This window comes from Bombina bombina, chromosome 3 (assembly GCF_027579735.1).
Source record: "Bombina bombina isolate aBomBom1 chromosome 3, aBomBom1.pri, whole genome shotgun sequence".
Classification (NCBI taxonomy): domain Eukaryota; kingdom Metazoa; phylum Chordata; class Amphibia; order Anura; family Bombinatoridae; genus Bombina; species Bombina bombina.
The window spans coordinates 217,964,441-217,983,423 of record NC_069501.1 but is presented as its reverse complement, the minus strand read 5'-3'; the positions used below and the strand labels follow the sequence as shown (position 1 = coordinate 217,983,423).

The 18,983-nt window shown below is 39.7% G+C and overlaps 1 protein-coding gene across 1 annotated transcript in view; it reads right to left on the bottom strand.

Moving 5' to 3' along the window:
* The window catches only part of EFCAB5 (EF-hand calcium binding domain 5), a 208,160-nt gene that overhangs the window by 38,482 nt on the left and 150,695 nt on the right, over positions 1-18,983 (bottom strand). The window contains exons 14-15 of the mRNA XM_053705221.1: positions 13,990-14,159; positions 2,822-3,050 (exon numbers count right to left, since the gene is read on the bottom strand). Of these exons, the coding sequence (XP_053561196.1) occupies positions 2,822-3,050; positions 13,990-14,159 (399 nt within the window). The remainder of the gene's footprint in view (positions 1-2,821; positions 3,051-13,989; positions 14,160-18,983) is intronic.

The following is an 18,983-nucleotide window of genomic DNA, read 5'->3' as shown; positions in this document are numbered from 1 at the left end:
CAGAAAAACAATTACATTAAACATAAATAGATATTCAATAGGAAATATCTTACAATTATCATCTACTAGTGTTTTTACTAAATGCATAAAACACATACAATATAGTGAGCTAGGCGTTTTTGTATAAATTACACACCTCTTCTGAACTTCATACCTATCTTGTGCCCTGTGGCATAGCATATGCACACACTAACAATATATTCTAAACATATATCAGCAAATCTCAATTCAGCCACTGATTGGCTACAGAAAAGTGTAGTGCACATTTCTAGGATGAAAGGCAATGGATTGTATACTTCACTTAATTGATTGGTCATTGAAACAAGTGACACAAGATTTACTTAAAGGGACAGTCTACACCAAAATTGTTCTTATTTAAAAAGATAGATAATCCCTGTATTACCCATTCCCCGTTTTTGCATAACCAACACAGTTATGTTAATATGCTTTTTACCTCTGTGATTACCTTTGTATCTAAGCCTCTGCAGACAGCCTCCTTATCTAAGTGCTTTTGACAGACATGCAGTGTAGTCAATCAGTTAAGACTCCTAAATAACTTCACGGGAGTGAGCACAATGTTATCTATATGACACACATGAACTAACACTATCTAACTGTGAAAAACTTTCAAAATTCTCTGAGCTAAGAGGCGGTTTTCAACGGTTTAGAAATCAGTTTGAGCCTAGCTAGGTTTAGCTTTTCAAAAATACCACCAAAGAAACAAAGTATATTTGATGATAAAAGTAAATTGGAAAGTTGTTTAAAATGGCATACCCTATCTGAATCATGAAAGTTTAGTATTGAGTTTACTGTCCCTTTAATAGTCTTATTTTCTGTAATTTTCTGAAATTATACATACAACAATATTATTTTATTTTTTTGTAAACAGACTGTTAGAAATTAACTTCTATCTATTGATGTATCCAGCCTTACTTTGGACTAAAACCATTAAACATGTGGTAAGAGACAATAATGAGCAAACTAGGGACACTTTCCAATAAAAAAATAAACCTAGATGTATCACTAAGGGCTATAAACCCCAAGCTATTGGACTCTGATGTTAAAAAAAAACTAGATCCTAAAAGCTAGTAATCCTGAAAGACTTATTAGCACTACAGGCACACCAGGAAAAACAGATGTATCTTTAGTTATGCAGAACAGAGCTAGCGTCAGGGATAGGCTCATGTTCACAGTTCCCCCACAATGTAATCAAAATTGATAAAGCAATCATAGGAGAAGGTTGGCTTGATTATGATATTATATAGGTTCCTATGTAGGAATTGTTATCTCAAGTTAGAGGTTAGCAGCTTCAGGATTTATTTGTGTTAGCAGTTATTTAAAGAGACAGTAAAGTCAAAATTAAACTTTCATGATTACGATAGAACATATAATTTTAAACAACTTCCCAATGTACTTTTATTATCAAATGGGATGTGTTCTTTTGGCATCCTGTGTTGAAGACTAAACCTAGGTAGGCTAATAGGAGCTTAGAAACGTGTCTGTGTTTATAGCAGTCTATGGCAGCAGTGTTTGTAATGAATAACATTGCTGTAAACAATGTAGCAAACACTGCTGCCAGAAGGCCAGACAAGTGCACGCTCCTGAGCTCACCTAGGATTACTCTTTAAGAAAGGATACCATGAGAACGAAGCAAATTTTAGAAGTAAATTGTAAAGTTGTTTAACATTGCATGTTCTTTCTGAATCATAAAATTTTCAATTTGGCTTTACTGCCCCTTTAACAAAGGTTGGTTGATTCATGGAATACACTTCTAGTAGAAGTGATACAGCCAAATACTGTAAGAGAATTCAAGAATACCAAGGATTTGCATAAAAAATATTATGATTACACCTCATAAGATAATATGAGACGTCTGATGCATTTCCTGCTCCTTATATGCTGTTAAAATCTAGGTTTCTATGACATTCAGTGAACATAACAGTGTCCCTCGGTAAAATTACAAGGTGGCTATACTGAGACAAAAAACAACAACTGTATTTCCAAGGAACAGGGTAATTACTCCAAAATGAAAAAAATCTGAGTGAGTTTTCTATGGAGTTGTTTAGGAGATTTGAACAATATTCTAAGGTAAAATCTTTATATTACACTGTTTGTGTATTTTCTTCTCATGCATAGATAGATAAAAAGCTCTTAAGCTAAATTTGTATTTTCTTACATTATCTGAGGGACCTCACAATGCCAATGAGACTTCATAGATCGTCTCGTCAGACCAGAGAGCTTTAGATCATTGTTAGATCAATGTTTTAGTGACTGTGCAGTATAACCTATTTACGTTAATTCCTATAGACATGTGTTAGTGTTTCTACAGTCTTGCAATAAACTACCATACTGGTTGAGTATAAAAATATTTGGAATGCATTATCACCTTGTTTGCTGTAATTGTTTTTTTTTACAAGCCAAACTCCACTCACAGTTTGCCTGATTTAGAGTAGCCATTCCAGGCTAGATACAGGAGTAGACAATGCTAACCACCATATATTTGCAAACTCTCCATTGTTTTGCAATTCTTACATTATTATCTCAGCTGAAGCCAGTAAGGGACATATATGTGCCAGGGTTAGCCTTGTGAAGTCTGCCATGTGCTTTAGTAGTCCTCAAGTTAGAGACTCTTAATATTCAGACTTAAATGGGATGAAATAAATAATAAAATAATTATTACAATTACAATTTCTAGTGTTTACTGTGCCTTTAACTCAGCTACAAAGGTTTGACATTGCTAAACCAGCCATCAGAATATTCACAATAACTGACAGAGCTATACATTCTCCATATGGCGATTATTCCATAGATCTACACTTGCCTGATAAAAGCTGATCTCATGTGTCAGGAATATATTTCTCTCTCTAGGGTCTTTCATGGTGTCTATGCCCAGGGTACCAAAGGCTCGCTGCTGTGAATCTATGAGGGGCAGAACAATGAAGGACCCTTTCCTCTCTTCTACTGGTAGATCCAGGTTCCAGAAGTGAATGTTACCATGATACTGAACTCGAGGCACATGCATTGGAGTCCCATTATATATTGCAGCAAAGCTGTAGCAAAATAATGATAAAAAAAAATATAGAAAAACAAAGGTAGATTAGTGAATCAAAAAGTAAATGTTAAAGGGACAGTTAAAGGCTTGGAATTACAAGACATTTCTATTGCTTTGCTGTAGAATAACTTTTCAGCCAAGTCTAAACGTTTTCAAATAAATTAACATCTAGTTTGCTGCTTTTTTTTTTAGTAAACAAATTCAACCCTCCACTAGCCTTATTTGTATGAGCCAATCTGGTATTCAATCTGTGGACAACAAGGCTAGCCACAGTCATTATGTTAGTATAAAGTTACCAGCAGTTCTCCCCTTTGTGGTAGTTAAACACATAGGGCTAGATAGTAGTGGGCTAACGTTAGTGAGCGATATTAAAATATCGTGCCCGTGCTAACTTGCAATCATATTACAAGTTGAAAGTAAATGCAACTCCACAAGGGCAAAATAATGCCTAGATTTAGAGTTCTGTGTTAGCCGTCAAAAGCAGTGTTAAGGGGTCCTAACGCTGCTTTTGGCCGCCCGCTGGTATTTAGAGTCAGCCAGGAAAGGTCTAACGCTCACTATCAAGCCGCGACTTTTCCATACCGCAGATCCCCTTTCGCCAATTGCGTATCCTATCTTTTCAATGAGATCTTCCTAACGCTGGTATTTAGAGTCTTGGCTGAAGTGAGCGGTAGACCCTCTACCGACAAGACTCCAGCCGCAAAAAAAAGTCAGTAGTTAAGAGCTTTCTGGGCTAACGCCAGTTTATAAAGCTCTTAACTACTGTGCTATAAAGTACACTAACACCCATAAACTACCTATGTACCCCTAAACCGAGGTCCCCCCACATCGCCGCCACTATAATAAATATTTTTAACCCCTAATCTGCCGACCGCACACTGCCACCACCTACATTATCCCTATGAACCCCTAATCTGCTGCCCCCAACATTGCAGACACCTACATAATATTTATTAACCCCTAATCTGCCCCCCCAACGTCGCCGCTACCTTACCTACACTTATTAACCCCTAATCTGCCGACCGGACCTCGCCGCTACTCTAATAAAGTTATTAATCCCTAAACCGCTGCACTCCCGCCTCGCAAACCCTATAATAAATAGTATTAACCCCTAATCTGCCCCCCCAACGTCGCCGCCATCTAACGTCAAGTATTAACCCCTAATCTGCCGACCGGACCTCGCCGCTACTCTAATAAATGTATTAACCCCTAAAGCTAAGTCTAACCCTAACCCTAACACCCCACTAAGTTAAATATAATTTTAATCTAACGAAATAAATTAAATCTTATTAACTAAAGTATTCCTATTTAAAACTAAATACTTACCTGTAAAATAAACCCTAATATAGCTACAATATAACTAAAAATTATATTGTAGCTATTGTAGGATTTATATTTATTTTACAGGCAACTTTGTATTTATTTTAACTAGGTACAATAGCTATTAAATAGTTATTTACTATTTAATAGCTACCTAGTTAAAATAATTACAAAATTACCTGTAAAATAAATCCTAACCTAAGTTACAATTAAACCTAACACTACACTATCAATAAATTAATTAAATAAATTACCTACAATTACATACAATTAAATAAACTAAACTAAATTAAAAAAACAAAACACTAAATTACCAAAAAATAAAAAAAAGAATATTAGGCTAATTACACCTACTCTAAGCCCCCTAATAAAATAAAAAAGCCCCCCAAAATAATAAAGGTCCCTACCCTATTCTAAATTAAAAAGTAACCAGCTCTTTTACCAGCCCTTAACCCAAACCCCCCTTAAATAAACCTAACACTACCTCCCTGAAGATCTCCCTACCTTGAGTCGTCTTCACCCAGCCGGTCCGAAGTCTTCATCCGATGGGGCAGAAGAGGACATCCAGACCGGCAGAAGTCTTCATCCTATCCGGGCAGAAGAGGACATCCGGACCACGGACCGGCAGACATCTTCATCCAAGCGGCATCTTCTATCTTCATCCATCCGACGAGGAGCGGCTCCATCTTCATGACCTCCGGCGCAGAACATCCTTCTTCCCCGATGACTACCCGACGAATGAAGGTTCCTTTAAGTGATGTCATCCAAGATGGCGTCCTTCAAATTCCAATTGGCTGATAGGATTCTATCAGCCAATCGGAATTAAGGTAGGAAAAATCTGATTGGCTGATTGAATCAGCCAATCAGATTCAAGTTCAATCCGATTGGCTGATCCAATCATCCAGTCAGATTGAGCTCGCATTCTATTGGCTGTTCCGATCAGCCAATAGAATGCAAGCTCAATCTGATTGGCTGATTCAATCAGCCAATCAGATTTTTCCTACCTTAATTCCGATTGGCTGATAGAATCCTATCAGCCAATCAGAATTCGAAGGACGCCATCTTGGATGACGTCACTTAAAGGAACCTTCATTCGTCGGGTAGTCGTCGGGGAAGAAGGATGTTCCGCGCCGGAGGTCTTGAAGATGGAGCCGCTCCTCGTCGGATGGATGAAGATAGAAGATGCCACTTGGATGAAGATGTCTGCCCTCTTCTGCCCCATCGGAAGAAGACTTCGGCCCGGCTGGGTGAAGACGACTCAAGGTAGGGAGATCTTCAGGGGGGTAGTGTTAGGTTTATTTAAGGGGGGTTTGGGTTAGAGTAGGGGTATGTGGGTGGTGGGTTTTAATGTTGGGGGGGTTTGTATTTTTTTTTACAGGGAAAAGAGCTGATTACTTTGGGGCATGCCCCGCAAAAAGCCCTTTTAAGGGCTGGTAAAAGAGCTGGTTACTTTTTAATTTAGAATAGGGTAGGGACCTTTATTATTTTGGGGGGCTTTTTTATTTTATTAGGGGGCTTAGAGTAGGTGTAATTAGCCTAATATTCTTGTAATCTTTTTTTATTTTTTGTAATTTAGTGGGGGTTTTTGTAATTTAGTTTAGTTTATTTAATTGTATGTAATTGTAGGTAATTTATTTAATTAATTTATTGATAGTGTAGTGTTAGGTTTAATTGTAACTTAGGTTAGGATTTATTTTACAGGTAATTTTGTAATTATTTTAACTAGGTAGCTATTAAATAGTTAATAACTATTTAATAGCTATTGTACCTAGTTAAAATAAAATATAAATCCAAAAATAGCTACAATATAATTATTCGTTATATTGTAGCTATATTAGGGTTTATTTCTCCTGTTAAGTGTGGTCAGTCCACGGGTCATCATTACTTCTGGGATATTATCTCCTCCCCAACAGGAAGTGCAAGAGGATTCACCCAGCAGAGCTGCCATATAGCTCCTCCCCTCTACGTCACACCCAGTCATTCTCTTGCACCCAACTAATAGATAGGATGTGTGAGAGGACTGTGGTGATTATACTTAGTTTTATACCTTCAATCAAAAGTTTGTTATTTTATAACAGCACCGGAGTGTGTTGTTCCTTCTCTGGTAGAATTTGAAGAAGAATCTACCTGAGTTTTTTGTATGATTTTAGCCGGCGTAGTTAAGATCATATTGCTGTTCTCGGCCATCTGAGGAGTGAGGTAAACTTCAGATCAGGGGACAGCGGGCAGGTTAACCTGCAAAGAGGTATGTAGCTGAGAAAATTCTGCCATACCGATATAATGTAAGCTCAGCCTTAAATGCAGTAGTAGCAACTGGTATCAGGCTGTCATGTATGTATATTTACACTTCAGTATTCTGGGGAATGGCACTTCACTGGGATAATACTGTATGCATAAGACTTTAGCCTAATTTGCAGTGACTAGCAACAGGCTTTCTAATGACATTTCATTTATTTGATGTTAAACGTTTTTTGCTGGCATGTTAAATCGTTTAATTTTCTGAGGTACTGGGTGAAAAAAATGTTTTGGGCACTGTTTTTTTCCACTTGGCAGTCGTTTTATTTAATTTAAGACAGTTTACTGATCTCCCTCACTGTTGTGTGTGAGGGGGAGGGGCCTATTTTGGCGCTTTTGCTTAAAGAAAGAGGCGTTTCTACGCTGTGTACAAGATCTTTTACTAATGGGAGTGATCCATCCGGTTCCGCGGTCGGAACACGGACAAGGGTTTTACTCAAATCTGTTTGTGGTTCCCAAAAAAGAGGGAACTTTCAGGCCAATCTTGTATTTAAAGATCCTAAACAAATTCCTAAGAGTTCCATCGTTCAAAATGGAAACTATTCGGACAATTCTACCCATGATCCAAAAGGGTCAGTACATGACCACAGTGGATTTAAAGGATGCTTACCTTCACATACCGATTCACAAGGATCATTACCGGTATCTAAGGTTTACCTTCCTAGACAGGCATTACCAGTTTGTAGCTCTTCCATTCGGATTAGCTACGGCTCCAAGAATCTTCACAAAGGTTCTGGGTGCTTTTCTGGCGGTACTAAGACCGCGAGGAATTTCGGTAGCTCCGTACCTAGACGACATTCTGATACAAGCTTCAAGCTTTCAAACTGCCAAGTCTCATACAGAGTTAGTACTGGCATTTCTAAGGTCGCATGGATGGAAGGTGAACGAAAAGAAGAGTTCTCTCTTTCCACTCACAAGAGTTCCCTTCTTGGGGACTCTTATAGATTCTGTAGAAATGAAGATCTACCTGACAGAAGACAGGTTAACAAAGCTTCAAAATGCATGCCGTGTCCTTCATTCCATTCAACACCCGTCAGTGGCTCAATGCATGGAGGTAATCGGCTTGATGGTAGCGGCAATGGACATAGTACCCTTTGCACGCCTACATCTCAGACCGCTGCAATTGTGCATGCTAAGTCAGTGGAATGGGGATTACTCAGACTTGTCCCCTACTCTGAATCTGGATCAAGAGACCAGAAATTCTCTTCTATGGTGGCTTTCTCGGCCACATCTGTCCAGGGGGATGTCATTCAGCAGGCCAGATTGGACAATTGTAACAGACACCAGCCTACTAGGTTGGGGCGCTGTCTGGAATTCTCTGGAGGCTCAGGGACAATGGAATCAGGAGGAGAGTCTCCTGCCAATAAACATTCTGGAATTGAGAGCAGTTCTCAATGCCCTTCTGGCTTGGCCCCAGTTAACAACTCGGGGGTTCATCAGGTTTCAGTCGGACAACATCACGACTGTAGCTTACATCAACCATCAGGGAGGGACAAGAAGCTCCCTAGCAATGATGGAAGTATCAAAGATAATTCGCTGGGCAGAGTCTCACTCTTGCCACCTGTCAGCAATCCACATCCCGGGAGTGGAGAACTGGGAGGCGGATTTCCTAAGTCGTCAGACTTTTCATCCGGGGGAGTGGGAACTTCATCCGGAGGTCTTTGCCCAAATTCTTCGACGTTGGGGCAAACCAGAGATAGATCTCATGGCGTCTCGACAGAACGCCAAGCTTCCTTGTTACGGGTCCAGATCCAGGGATCCGGGAGCGGTTCTGATAGATGCTTTGACAGCACCTTGGACCTTCGGGATGGCTTATGTGTTTCCACCCTTCCCGATGCTTCCTCGATTGATTGCCAGAATCAAACAGGAGAGAGCATCGGTGATTCTAATAGCGCCTGCGTGGCCACGCAGGACTTGGTATGCAGATCTAGTGGACATGTCATCCTGTCCACCTTGGTCTCTGCCTCTGAGACAGGACCTTCTGATCCAGGGTCCCTTCAAACATCAAAATCTAATTTCTCTGAAGCTGACTGCTTGGAAATTGAACGCTTGATTTTATCAAAACGTGGTTTTTTTGAGTCAGTAATTGATACCTTAATACAGGCTAGGAAGCCTGTTACCAGAAAGATTTACCATAAAATATGGCGTAAATACTTATATTGCTGCGAATCCAAGAGTTACTCATGGAGTAAGGTTAGGATTCCTAGGATATTGTCTTTTCTACAAGAAGGTTTAGAAAAGGGTTTATCCGCTAGTTCCTTAAAGGGACAGATTTCAGCTCTGTCCATTCTTTTACACAAACGTCTGTCAGAGGTTCCGGACGTTCAAGCTTTTTGTCAGGCTTTAGCTAGGATCAAGCCTGTGTTTAAAACTGTTGCTCCACCATGGAGTTTGAACTTAGTTCTTAATGTTTTACAGGGTGTTCCGTTTGAACCCCTTCATTCCATTGATATCAAGCTGTTATCTTGGAAAGTTCTGTTTTTAATGGCTATTTCCTCGGCTCGAAGAGTCTCTGAGTTATCTGCCTTACATTGTGATTCTCCTTATCTGATTTTTCATTCAGACAAGGTAGTTCTGCGTACTAAACCTGGGTTCTTACCTAAGGTGGTCACTAACAGGAATATCAATCAAGAGATTGTTGTTCCATCTTTGTGTCCTAATCCTTCTTCGAAGAAGGAACGTCTTCTACACAATCTAGATGTAGTCCGTGCCCTGAAATTTTATCTACAGGCAACTAAGGATTTTCGACAAACGTCTTCCCTGTTTGTCGTTTATTCTGGTCAGAGGAGAGGTCAAAAAGCTTCGGCTACCTCTCTCTCTTTTTGGCTTCGTAGCATAATACGTTTAGCCTATGAGACTGCTGGACAGCAGCCTCCTGAAAGAATTACAGCTCATTCTACTAGAGCTGTGGCTTCCACTTGGGCCTTTAAGAATGAGGCTTCTGTTGAACAGATTTGCAAGGCTGCAACTTGGTCTTCTCTTCATACTTTTTCCAAATTTTACAAATTTGACACTTTTGCTTCTTCGGAAGCTGTTTTTGGGAGAAAGGTTCTTCAGGCAGTGGTTCCTTCCGTATAAAGAGCCTGCCTGTCCCTCCCGTCATCCGTGTACTTTAGCTTTGGTATTGGTATCCCAGAAGTAATGATGACCCGTGGACTGACCACACTTAACAGGAGAAAACAAAATTTATGCTTACCTGATAAATTCCTTTCTCCTGTAGTGTGGTCAGTCCACGGCCCGCCCTGTTTTTATGGCAGGTCTAAATTTTTCAATTATACTCCAGTCACCACTGCACCCTTTGGCTTCTCCTTTCTTGTTGGTTCTCGGTCGAATGACTGGGTGTGACGTAGAGGGGAGGAGCTATATGGCAGCTCTGCTGGGTGAATCCTCTTGCACTTCCTGTTGGGGAGGAGTTAATATCCCAGAAGTAATGATGACCCGTGGACTGACCACACTACAGGAGAAAGGAATTTATCAGGTAAGCATAAATTTTGTTTTTACAGGTAAGTATTTAGTTTTAAATAGGAATACTTTAGTTAATAAGAGTTAATTTATTTAGTTAGATTAAAATTATATTTTTATTTAGGGGGGGTGTTAGGGTTAGGGTTAGACTTAGCTTTAGGGGTTAATACATTTATTAGAGTAGAGGCGAGGTCCGGTCGGCAGATTAGGGGTTAATACTTGAAGTTAGGTGGCGGTGACGTTGGGGGGGGGGCAGATTAGGGGTTAATACTATTTATTATAGGGTTTGCGAGGCAGGAGTGCGGCGGTTTAGGGCTTAATAACTTTATTAGAGCAGCGGTGAGGTCCGGTCGGCAGATTAGGGGTTAATAAGTGTAGGTAAAATAGCGGTGACATGGGGGGGCAGATTAGGGGTTAATAAATATAATATAGGGGTCGGCGATGTTGGGGGCAGCAGATTAGGGGTTCATAGGGATAATGTAGGTTGCGGCGGTGTCCGGAGTGGCGGTTTAGGGGTTAATAGTATAATGCAGGTGTCAGCGATAGCGGGGGCGGCAGATTAGGGCTTAATAAGTGTAAGGTTAGGGGTGTTTAGACTCAGGGTTCATGTTAGGGTGTTAGGTGCAGACTTATAAAGTGTTTCCCCATAGGAAACAATGGGGCTGCGTTGGGAGCTTAACGCTGCTTTTTTGCAGGTGTTAGGTTTTTTTTCATCCCAAACTGCCCCATTGTTTCCTATGGGGGAATCGTGCACGAGCACGTTTTGCCAGCTTACCGCTACCGTAAGCAACGTTGGTATTGAGGGTTGAAGTGGCGGTAAATTAGGCTCAACGCACCCTTTTTGGAGCCTAACGCAGCTCCTCAGACAACTCTAAATACCAGCGTTGTCTTAAGGGTGCGTTGGGAAAAAAAGCTGCGTTAGCTACGCGGGTCTTTACCGACAAAACTCTATATCTAGGCGTAAGTTTGCACTCATTGGGTTAGAACGACTGAAGCCCTCATGTAAAGGGTTGAGGATAATTTAAAAGTTGCACCAACAACATAAATACTTTAAAATAAAGTGTAACACTCATATATACACCATCTGATAACTATTCATATAAATATTAAAAAAAATAATTGTAAGGATTAAAAGGTATATGGTATAGGACAAGGTATTTGAATGAAAAGGGCTATTTATACAGTATATTTACATATGTATATATGTGTATTTATGTTTATATCTGTATATACATACATATAAACACATGTACAGTATACACATATATATGTATATATACTATGGAGTCTTTGCCTGAAAAAAAGAAATAACTTTTTAATAAATTTTAATATTTAATATTTTTTTACTGTGTATATACTGTAAATATTTTAGATTTCAATGTTCTTCACATAGGGAAAAATGCTCTATGTATTCTCAAATATATATTTCTATATACAGCTCTGGAAAAAAATTAAGGACCCCTGCAAAATGATGAGTTTCTCTGGTTTTACTATTTATAGGTATGTGTTTGAGTAAAATATTTTTTTTTGTTTTATTCTATAAGCTACTGACAACATTTCTCCCAATTTAAATGGTCAAAATAACAAAAAAAAAGATGCAGCGTTTTAAGAACAACACAATACTAATGTTTTAACTTAGGATGCATTCAGAAATCAATATATGGATAACCCTGATTATCAATCACAGCTTTCATGCATCTTTGCATGCTCTCCACCTTAAACTTATATGTGGCTTGGTTCATGAGTCCTTCACAAAGATTAATCTGCCCGAAGCCAGGACAATTTTCAGCTTTGCCCAACATCTATTGGTCTAATGGAGAGGCCTACAAACCACAGTGTCTCACACCTACTGTAAAATTTGATGGAGGATCGGTAATAATATGTGGGTGCTTCAGCAAGGCTGGAATCTGGCAGATCCATCTTTGTGAAGGATGCATTAATCAAGCCACGTACAAGGTTATCCTGGATGAAAACTTGCTTCCTTCTGCTATGACAATGCTCCCAAACTCTGAGGATTGTTTTTTCCAGCAAGACAATGCTCCATGCCACACAAACAGGTCAATCAAGGTGGGAATGGAGGACCACCAGATAAAGACCCTGTCATGGCCAGCCCAATCTCCAGAACTGAACCTCATTGAAAACCTCTGGAATGTGATCAAGAGGAAGGTAAGTGGTCACAAGCCATTAAACAAAGTCAAGATGCTTGAATTTCTGTGTCAGGAGGGGCATAAAGTCACCCAACAGCAATGTGAAAGACTGGTGGAGAGCATGAGAACTGTGATTGAAAATCAGGGTTATTCCACCAAATATTGATTTCTGAAGTCTTGCTAAGTTAAAACATTTGTATTGTGTTTTAAAATTAATATAAACTTGTTTTCTTTGCATTATTCGAGGTCTGAAAACACTGCATCTTTTTTTGTTATTTTGACCAGTTGTCATTTTCTGCAAATAAATTATCTAAATGACAATATTTTTATTTGGAACTAGTGAGTAAAATGTTAATTTTACTCAAACACATAGCTATAAATAGTAAAACTAGAGAAACTGAATAGAACATTTTCTTCTATGTGAAGAACATTGGAATGTAAAATATTAATAACTACCTTCAGGTTAGTACAATTGGTTTAACACGGTGTCAGGTTAGCACGAGAGCGATAAGTGTTTTTTTCAGTTTGCTCACTCCATTCTATTAGAAGAAGTTAAAGCGGTCATGTTATCCAAAGTCCTGAACTTAGTGCGGGTCGGCTTTTGCTCGCAAGCAAAAATTTTACTTTCAACTTGTAATACGCTGGCTAACCTGCGCACTATAAAAGTTCTGCCAGTGTTTGTGCGTTAACAAAAGCACTAAATAGTGCGACACTTGTAATTTGGCTCATAGTGTTGAAGGGTCGTTTGTGCTAAAATTACATGATCTAACAAATAAGAGCCTGTAATGTTCACATTATAATAGCCCTCCAAATGGTTCATTTAGTAGCATATTTTACCAAATAATTTGTGTTCAAAATATATTTTAAAGTGACATTGTACTAAAAAATACTGTCATGCATACAAATGAGCAGTACTTACAAATCAATAATATCTTTTTTTCTCCAAAAATATTAAAGTGATTGTAAAGTTTAATCAATTAAAGCCCAGTATCTAAAAATACTCTTAAAAACAGGGGCACTTTAATTCATTAAACTTTACAAACACGCTTTTTAAAAAAAAATAAATACTTTTTTGTTACGGTAGCATAACTAAAATCCTCCGCCCACATGTTCTGTATTTTGCATATCAAAGACAAATCCGGCTTCCTCCAATCGTTGCGGTGCCCCCATTGGCGTCCAGCTCTTGGGCACGCAATGATTGGAGGAAGCCGGATTCGTCATTGATGTGCAAACTACAGTCAGAGACGCAGGAGGAGGATCGGCGGTCTGTTTACCGTAACTAAAAGGTATTTTTTTTAAAAAGCGTGTTTGTAAAGTTTAACCAATTATAGTGCCCCTGTTTTTAAGAGTATTTTTAGATACTGAGCTTTAATTGATTAAACTTTACAATTGCTTTAAGTAAAAACTGTTGAAATTTAAATCTAAGCTAATACTGCACAATTGGTTTTAGACTTCTCACTAATCTTCACTGTTTGATAAAAATAATTGCCTGTTATTTACTGGCACAAAAACATTGATTTATTACGAAGAAGAACATGCGTTTTTCAAAAAGCAGAACACTTAAATACATTTTAAAATGCCCTCTTTTAAATAAAAGAAAGCCAACCATGTCCCTTTAAATGATTATAAACACAGTACGATTTAAATGTAGTAAATTATGACTGCATGCCCATGATTAGAGTAAAATAGGCGCTGATGTGGTTACATTCTTACCTCACTCCCTTCATGTCACGATGCAGAGTCTTATTCAACACATACTTGGCATCATTGCTGGTGCAGGCCACGTAACGTAAGACCTCTTCTGACCCTTTTTTTGTTGAACTTTGTTCCAGAATGCCAATGTTGGCACTAATCTTTTTGTTGTTCCCGTGAGCTTCTGCATCCTTAACAGAGTATATAATAAATTAATATACAATTTCTTCAATTGGACAAATCATTGTAGTTACAAGATCATTTGTGTCTTTGAGTTGTTAAAGGGACACTAAACACTTTGTAGTTACAATACATTTCTGTTGTCTTGCTTAATAAAAATATATCAAGCAAGTCTAAACATTTTAAAACAAATTAACATCTTTTTTGCTGCAATCGTTTTTCAATAGACAAAGTCTACCCACAACTTGCCTCATTTGGTGGAGCTAATCTGGGCTTGAGTCTGCAGCTAACAAGGCTTGCCATGTTAATTATATTTGTTTAAAATGTTTTTTCTTTCATAAGGTACTGAGAGTCCACTAGCCATTACTCATGGGATTCAACTACTGGCCACTAGGACGAGGGAAAAATTCCAAAAGCTCTAATAGCAATTAATCCCTCCCCCTTCTCTGGTATTCTAGTCTTTGCCTGCACAGAAGGAAGTTGAAGCATTTATGTGCTCCAGATTCTTCGTTCAGATGGGTCCTCAGAACGATTTGAGGCCCATTTTCCTCTCAGAGAGCTGCTACTGAAAGACAGAGGTGAGATTGGAGTATGGGGCAGTGACAGAATCACTCCCAGTGAACAAGTTAGTCACAAGCCTGACACAGGTGTTGTGGGGACTGTTCATGTAACAGACTAATTCCACACTTATTACTTAGACATTTCAGCTACTTTGTTTCTTAGGGCAACGTCCATTTTCCTAGCCGGGCTAGATTTTTATGCAGTGCATTATTATTATTTACTACTATTACACATGGAGGTTTTCTCTTTAATACTTTACTAATTTCCCAAGGTTGTCTGTCTCAGTTCAACTGTGCAATTCCTGAATGGTTCACGTTAGGCAATCCAGCAGTCTAATGTTGCACTTACTTCTAAATGAATACAATTTGTTTCAGAACTTGCTCCAGGATTTAAAGTTTGTGCGCTCTGTAGTTGTGGCGGCCATGCCTCTCCCAAGTATACACAATTTAATTTTCTATTTTGCAGGATTGTTTCCAGTTCAGCGTTGCAAATCCTGAATTAGACATTCTACCAGTCTAATGCTGCTTTTGCCTTTAAAGGAATGTGTTCTCCATCTATTTCCTCAATACAAGGTGGTGCTTTATATTTTACTCCAGGATTTAAAGGTTTGTGCGCTCTGTAGTTGTGGCGGCTATGTCTCCTTTAAGTATGCACAAACGTTATATGACTGAAAGTCATACTAAAGTTACATTATCAGGTTCTTCTGCATCATCAAAAATCAGAACAGCTTTTGATGTCCTAAAAGTTTTTTTTACTAAAGTTGAGTTATTTATGATGATCAGGATTTTTTTTCTTCCTAATAAAATAATTTGAGAGAGTGAACAAAGCCTGGCCTCCTCTTTTAATGTGTCCTCTAAATCTATTAGGATGTTTCTTTTATCAGCTTCTAATGTAAAGCTTTGGGAAAATGTTCCAGTCATTGAAAGGTCTTTTTCAGCAAGTATTGCTTTTGTAGCAGTTGTGTCTAATCAGTTGGTTTGAGCAAATCTCAGAAGACTCAGTGCATGAAGAGTTTCAAAAATGTTTGAAACTTGTAAAGTCGACTAATGAAATGTCATAATTTGATTTTATACACAGTATATGACTTTAACAGTGTTGACCAAGAGTGCTTTATGATTTAAGTCATTGTCAGCAGAGTGTCCAAAGAAAGACTTTTAACTCTCCTTTTGAAGGACAAATGTATTTGGACCTAGTCTTGAATACCACATCTTGAGTATCCAGTTTGTTTGCTGATTTCCCTTTGAGAGTGGCCTTGCTGATGCAAAATTTTGATTTTATGTCTGCAAATACTGTGATATTTGGCATTTTGAATGGAATGATGTGATTGAAAGTTGGTCTTATTAGCAAGCTTCCAATTAATTAAACTGATACCTACATGTGTATGTAATGCTCAAGCATGTCTTGCACAAACCTGGTGTAATAGACCTTTTTCACAGCCGTCATTTTGACATGAAAACATAAATTATGCTTACCAGATAATTTCCTTTCCTTCTGTATGAGTCCACGGCTTCATTCCTTACTTGTGGGAATTCAGAACCTGGCCACCAGGAGGAGGCAAAGACACCTCAGCCAAAGGCTTAAATACCTCCCCCACTTCCCTCATATCCTAGTCATTCTTCCAAGGGAACAAGGAACAGTAGGAGAAATATCAGGGTATAAATGGTGCCAGAAGAACAAAACAAAAATTTAGGTCCGCCCATCAAAGAATACGGACGAGGGCCATGGAATCTCCTCATACAGAAGGAAAGGATATTATCTGGTAAGCATAATGTATGTTTTCCTTCTTAATATGAGGAGAGTCCACAGCTTCATTCCTTACTTGTGGGAAACATATACCCAAGCTGTAGAGGACACTGAATGAAATGGGAGGGTAAAAGAGAGGCGGACCCTATTCTGAGGGCACCACAGCCTGCAAAACCTTTCTCCCAAATGCTGCTTCAGCCGAAGCAAAAACGTCAAACTTGTACAATTTTTAAAAGGTATGTAAGGAGGACAAGGTAGCCGCCCTACAAATCTGATCCATAGAGGCCTCATTCTTGAAAGCCCAAGAGGAAGCCACAGCTCTAGTTGAATGAGTCTTAATCCTCTGAGGAGGCTTATCTCTCACTGTCTCATATGATAAGGAAGTGGAAGAGGCCTTCTGCCCCCTACGCTTCCCAGAATAGACAACAAACAAAGAAGAAGTCTGTCTAAATTCCTTCGTAGCCTGAAGATAGAACTTCAAGGCCCGAACTACATCCAAATTATGAAGTAACCACTCCTTCGAAGAAGAATTAGGACACAAGGAAGGAACCACAATCTCCTGATTGATGTTGCAATCTGAAATGACCTTAGGAAGAAAACCTAACTCAGTACGAAGAACAGCCTTATCAACATGGAATACTATATAAGGGGGCTCACATTGCAAGGCAGCAATCTCAGATACTCGTGCGCCGAAGCAATATCCAGTAGAAAAAGAACCTTCAAAGACAGTAACTTAATGTCAACTACATGCATAGGCTCAAACAGAGCCCTCTGCAAAACTTTAAGAACAAGATTTAAACTCCAAGGAGGAGCAATAGATCTAAACACCAACCTAAATCTAGTCAGACCCCGAACAAAAGACTGAACATCTGGAAGCCAGCGAGCCTCTTGTGCAGTAAAACAAATAGGGCCGAAATCTGTCCCTTAAGGGAACTAGCAGAAAGGCCCTTCTCCAGGCCACCCTGGAGAAAGGAAAGAATCCTAGAAACCCTGACCTTATGCCAGGGGAATCCACGTTCTTCACACCAGAATAAGTAGGTCCTCCACACCTTATGATAGATGCGACGAGTAACCAGCTTATGAGCTTGAATGAGAGTATCAATAAATCTCTCAGAGAAACCCCTCTTGGCAAGGACTAAGCTTCAATCTCCACGCAGTCAGCCTCAGAGAATCTAGATTTCGATGAACAAAAGGACCCTGTTCCAGCAGATCCCTGCAACAAGGTAACCTCCATGGAGGAGATGAGGACATCCCCACTAGGTCCGCGAACCACATCCTTTGCGGCCATGATGGAGCAATTAGAATCACTGATGCTTGCTCCTGTCTGATGTGGGCCACTACATGAGAGAGAAGTGGTAATGGTGTTAAAATGTAAATTAGATTGAACCTCGAAGGCACTGCTAATGCATCTATTAGCTCCGCCTGAGGATCCCTGGAGTTTGACCCATATCTGGGTAGCTTGGAATTGAGCTGGGATGCCATGAGATCTATTTCGAGTCTCCCCCATCTGTTGCAAATCTCTGCAGACACCTCGGGATGGAGAAACCATTCCCCCGGATAAAAGGATTGTCTGCTGAGGAAATCCACTTCCCATTTGTCCACACCCGGAATGTGGATTGCTGACAGCGAGCAGTTGTGGGCCTCCACCCATTCCAGAATCTGAGATACTTCCCTCATTGCTAGGGAGTTCCAAAATGTTGATCAGGAGAAGGGATTCCTCTCAAATCCACAGACCCTGTGCCTTCCCGGCTTGCGTCCGTAGTCACAATCTCCCAGGATGGTCTCAAGAAGGACAGGTGATCTGGACAGAGCCACCAGGAGAGCAATTCTCTTGACCGGTTGTCCAGAGAAATCTGTTGAGATAGATCTGAATGATCGCCGTTCCACTGTCTCAGCATGCACAGCTGAAGTGGTCTGAGATGGAATCTGGCAAAAGGAATGATGTCCATGCTGGACACCATGAGACCAATCACCTCCATACACCGAGCCACAGAGGGTCTTAAGGAGGTCTGGAGACAATTGGAAGTTAGCTTGTAACGTCTCTGGTCTGTAAGGAATATCCTCATGGATAAGGAGTCTATTAAAGTACCATGGAATTCCACCCTGGTACTGGGAATAAGAGAACTCTTCTCTAAGTTTATCTTCCATCCATGAGATCGAAGAAGAAAAAGAAGATCTTTCAAATGGTCTTCTGCCAGACAACAGGATGGTGCATGAACCAGAATATCGTCCAAGTATGGCACTACTGTTATACCTCTGGTTCTGGCCACTGCAAGCAGAGCCCCTAGAACCTTCGTTAAAACTCTTGGAGCAGTAGCTAGACCAAACGGAAGTGCAATAAACTGGAAGTGCTGGTCAATGAACACAAACCTTAGGAACTTGAAGTGTTCCTTTTGTATTGGAACGTGAAGGTAAGCATCCTTCAGATCTATTGTGGTCACGAACTGTCCTTCCTGAACCAAGGGAAGGATGGACCGTATTGTCTCCATTTTGAACGAGGGGACAGATAGGAACTTGTTTAAGCACTTTAG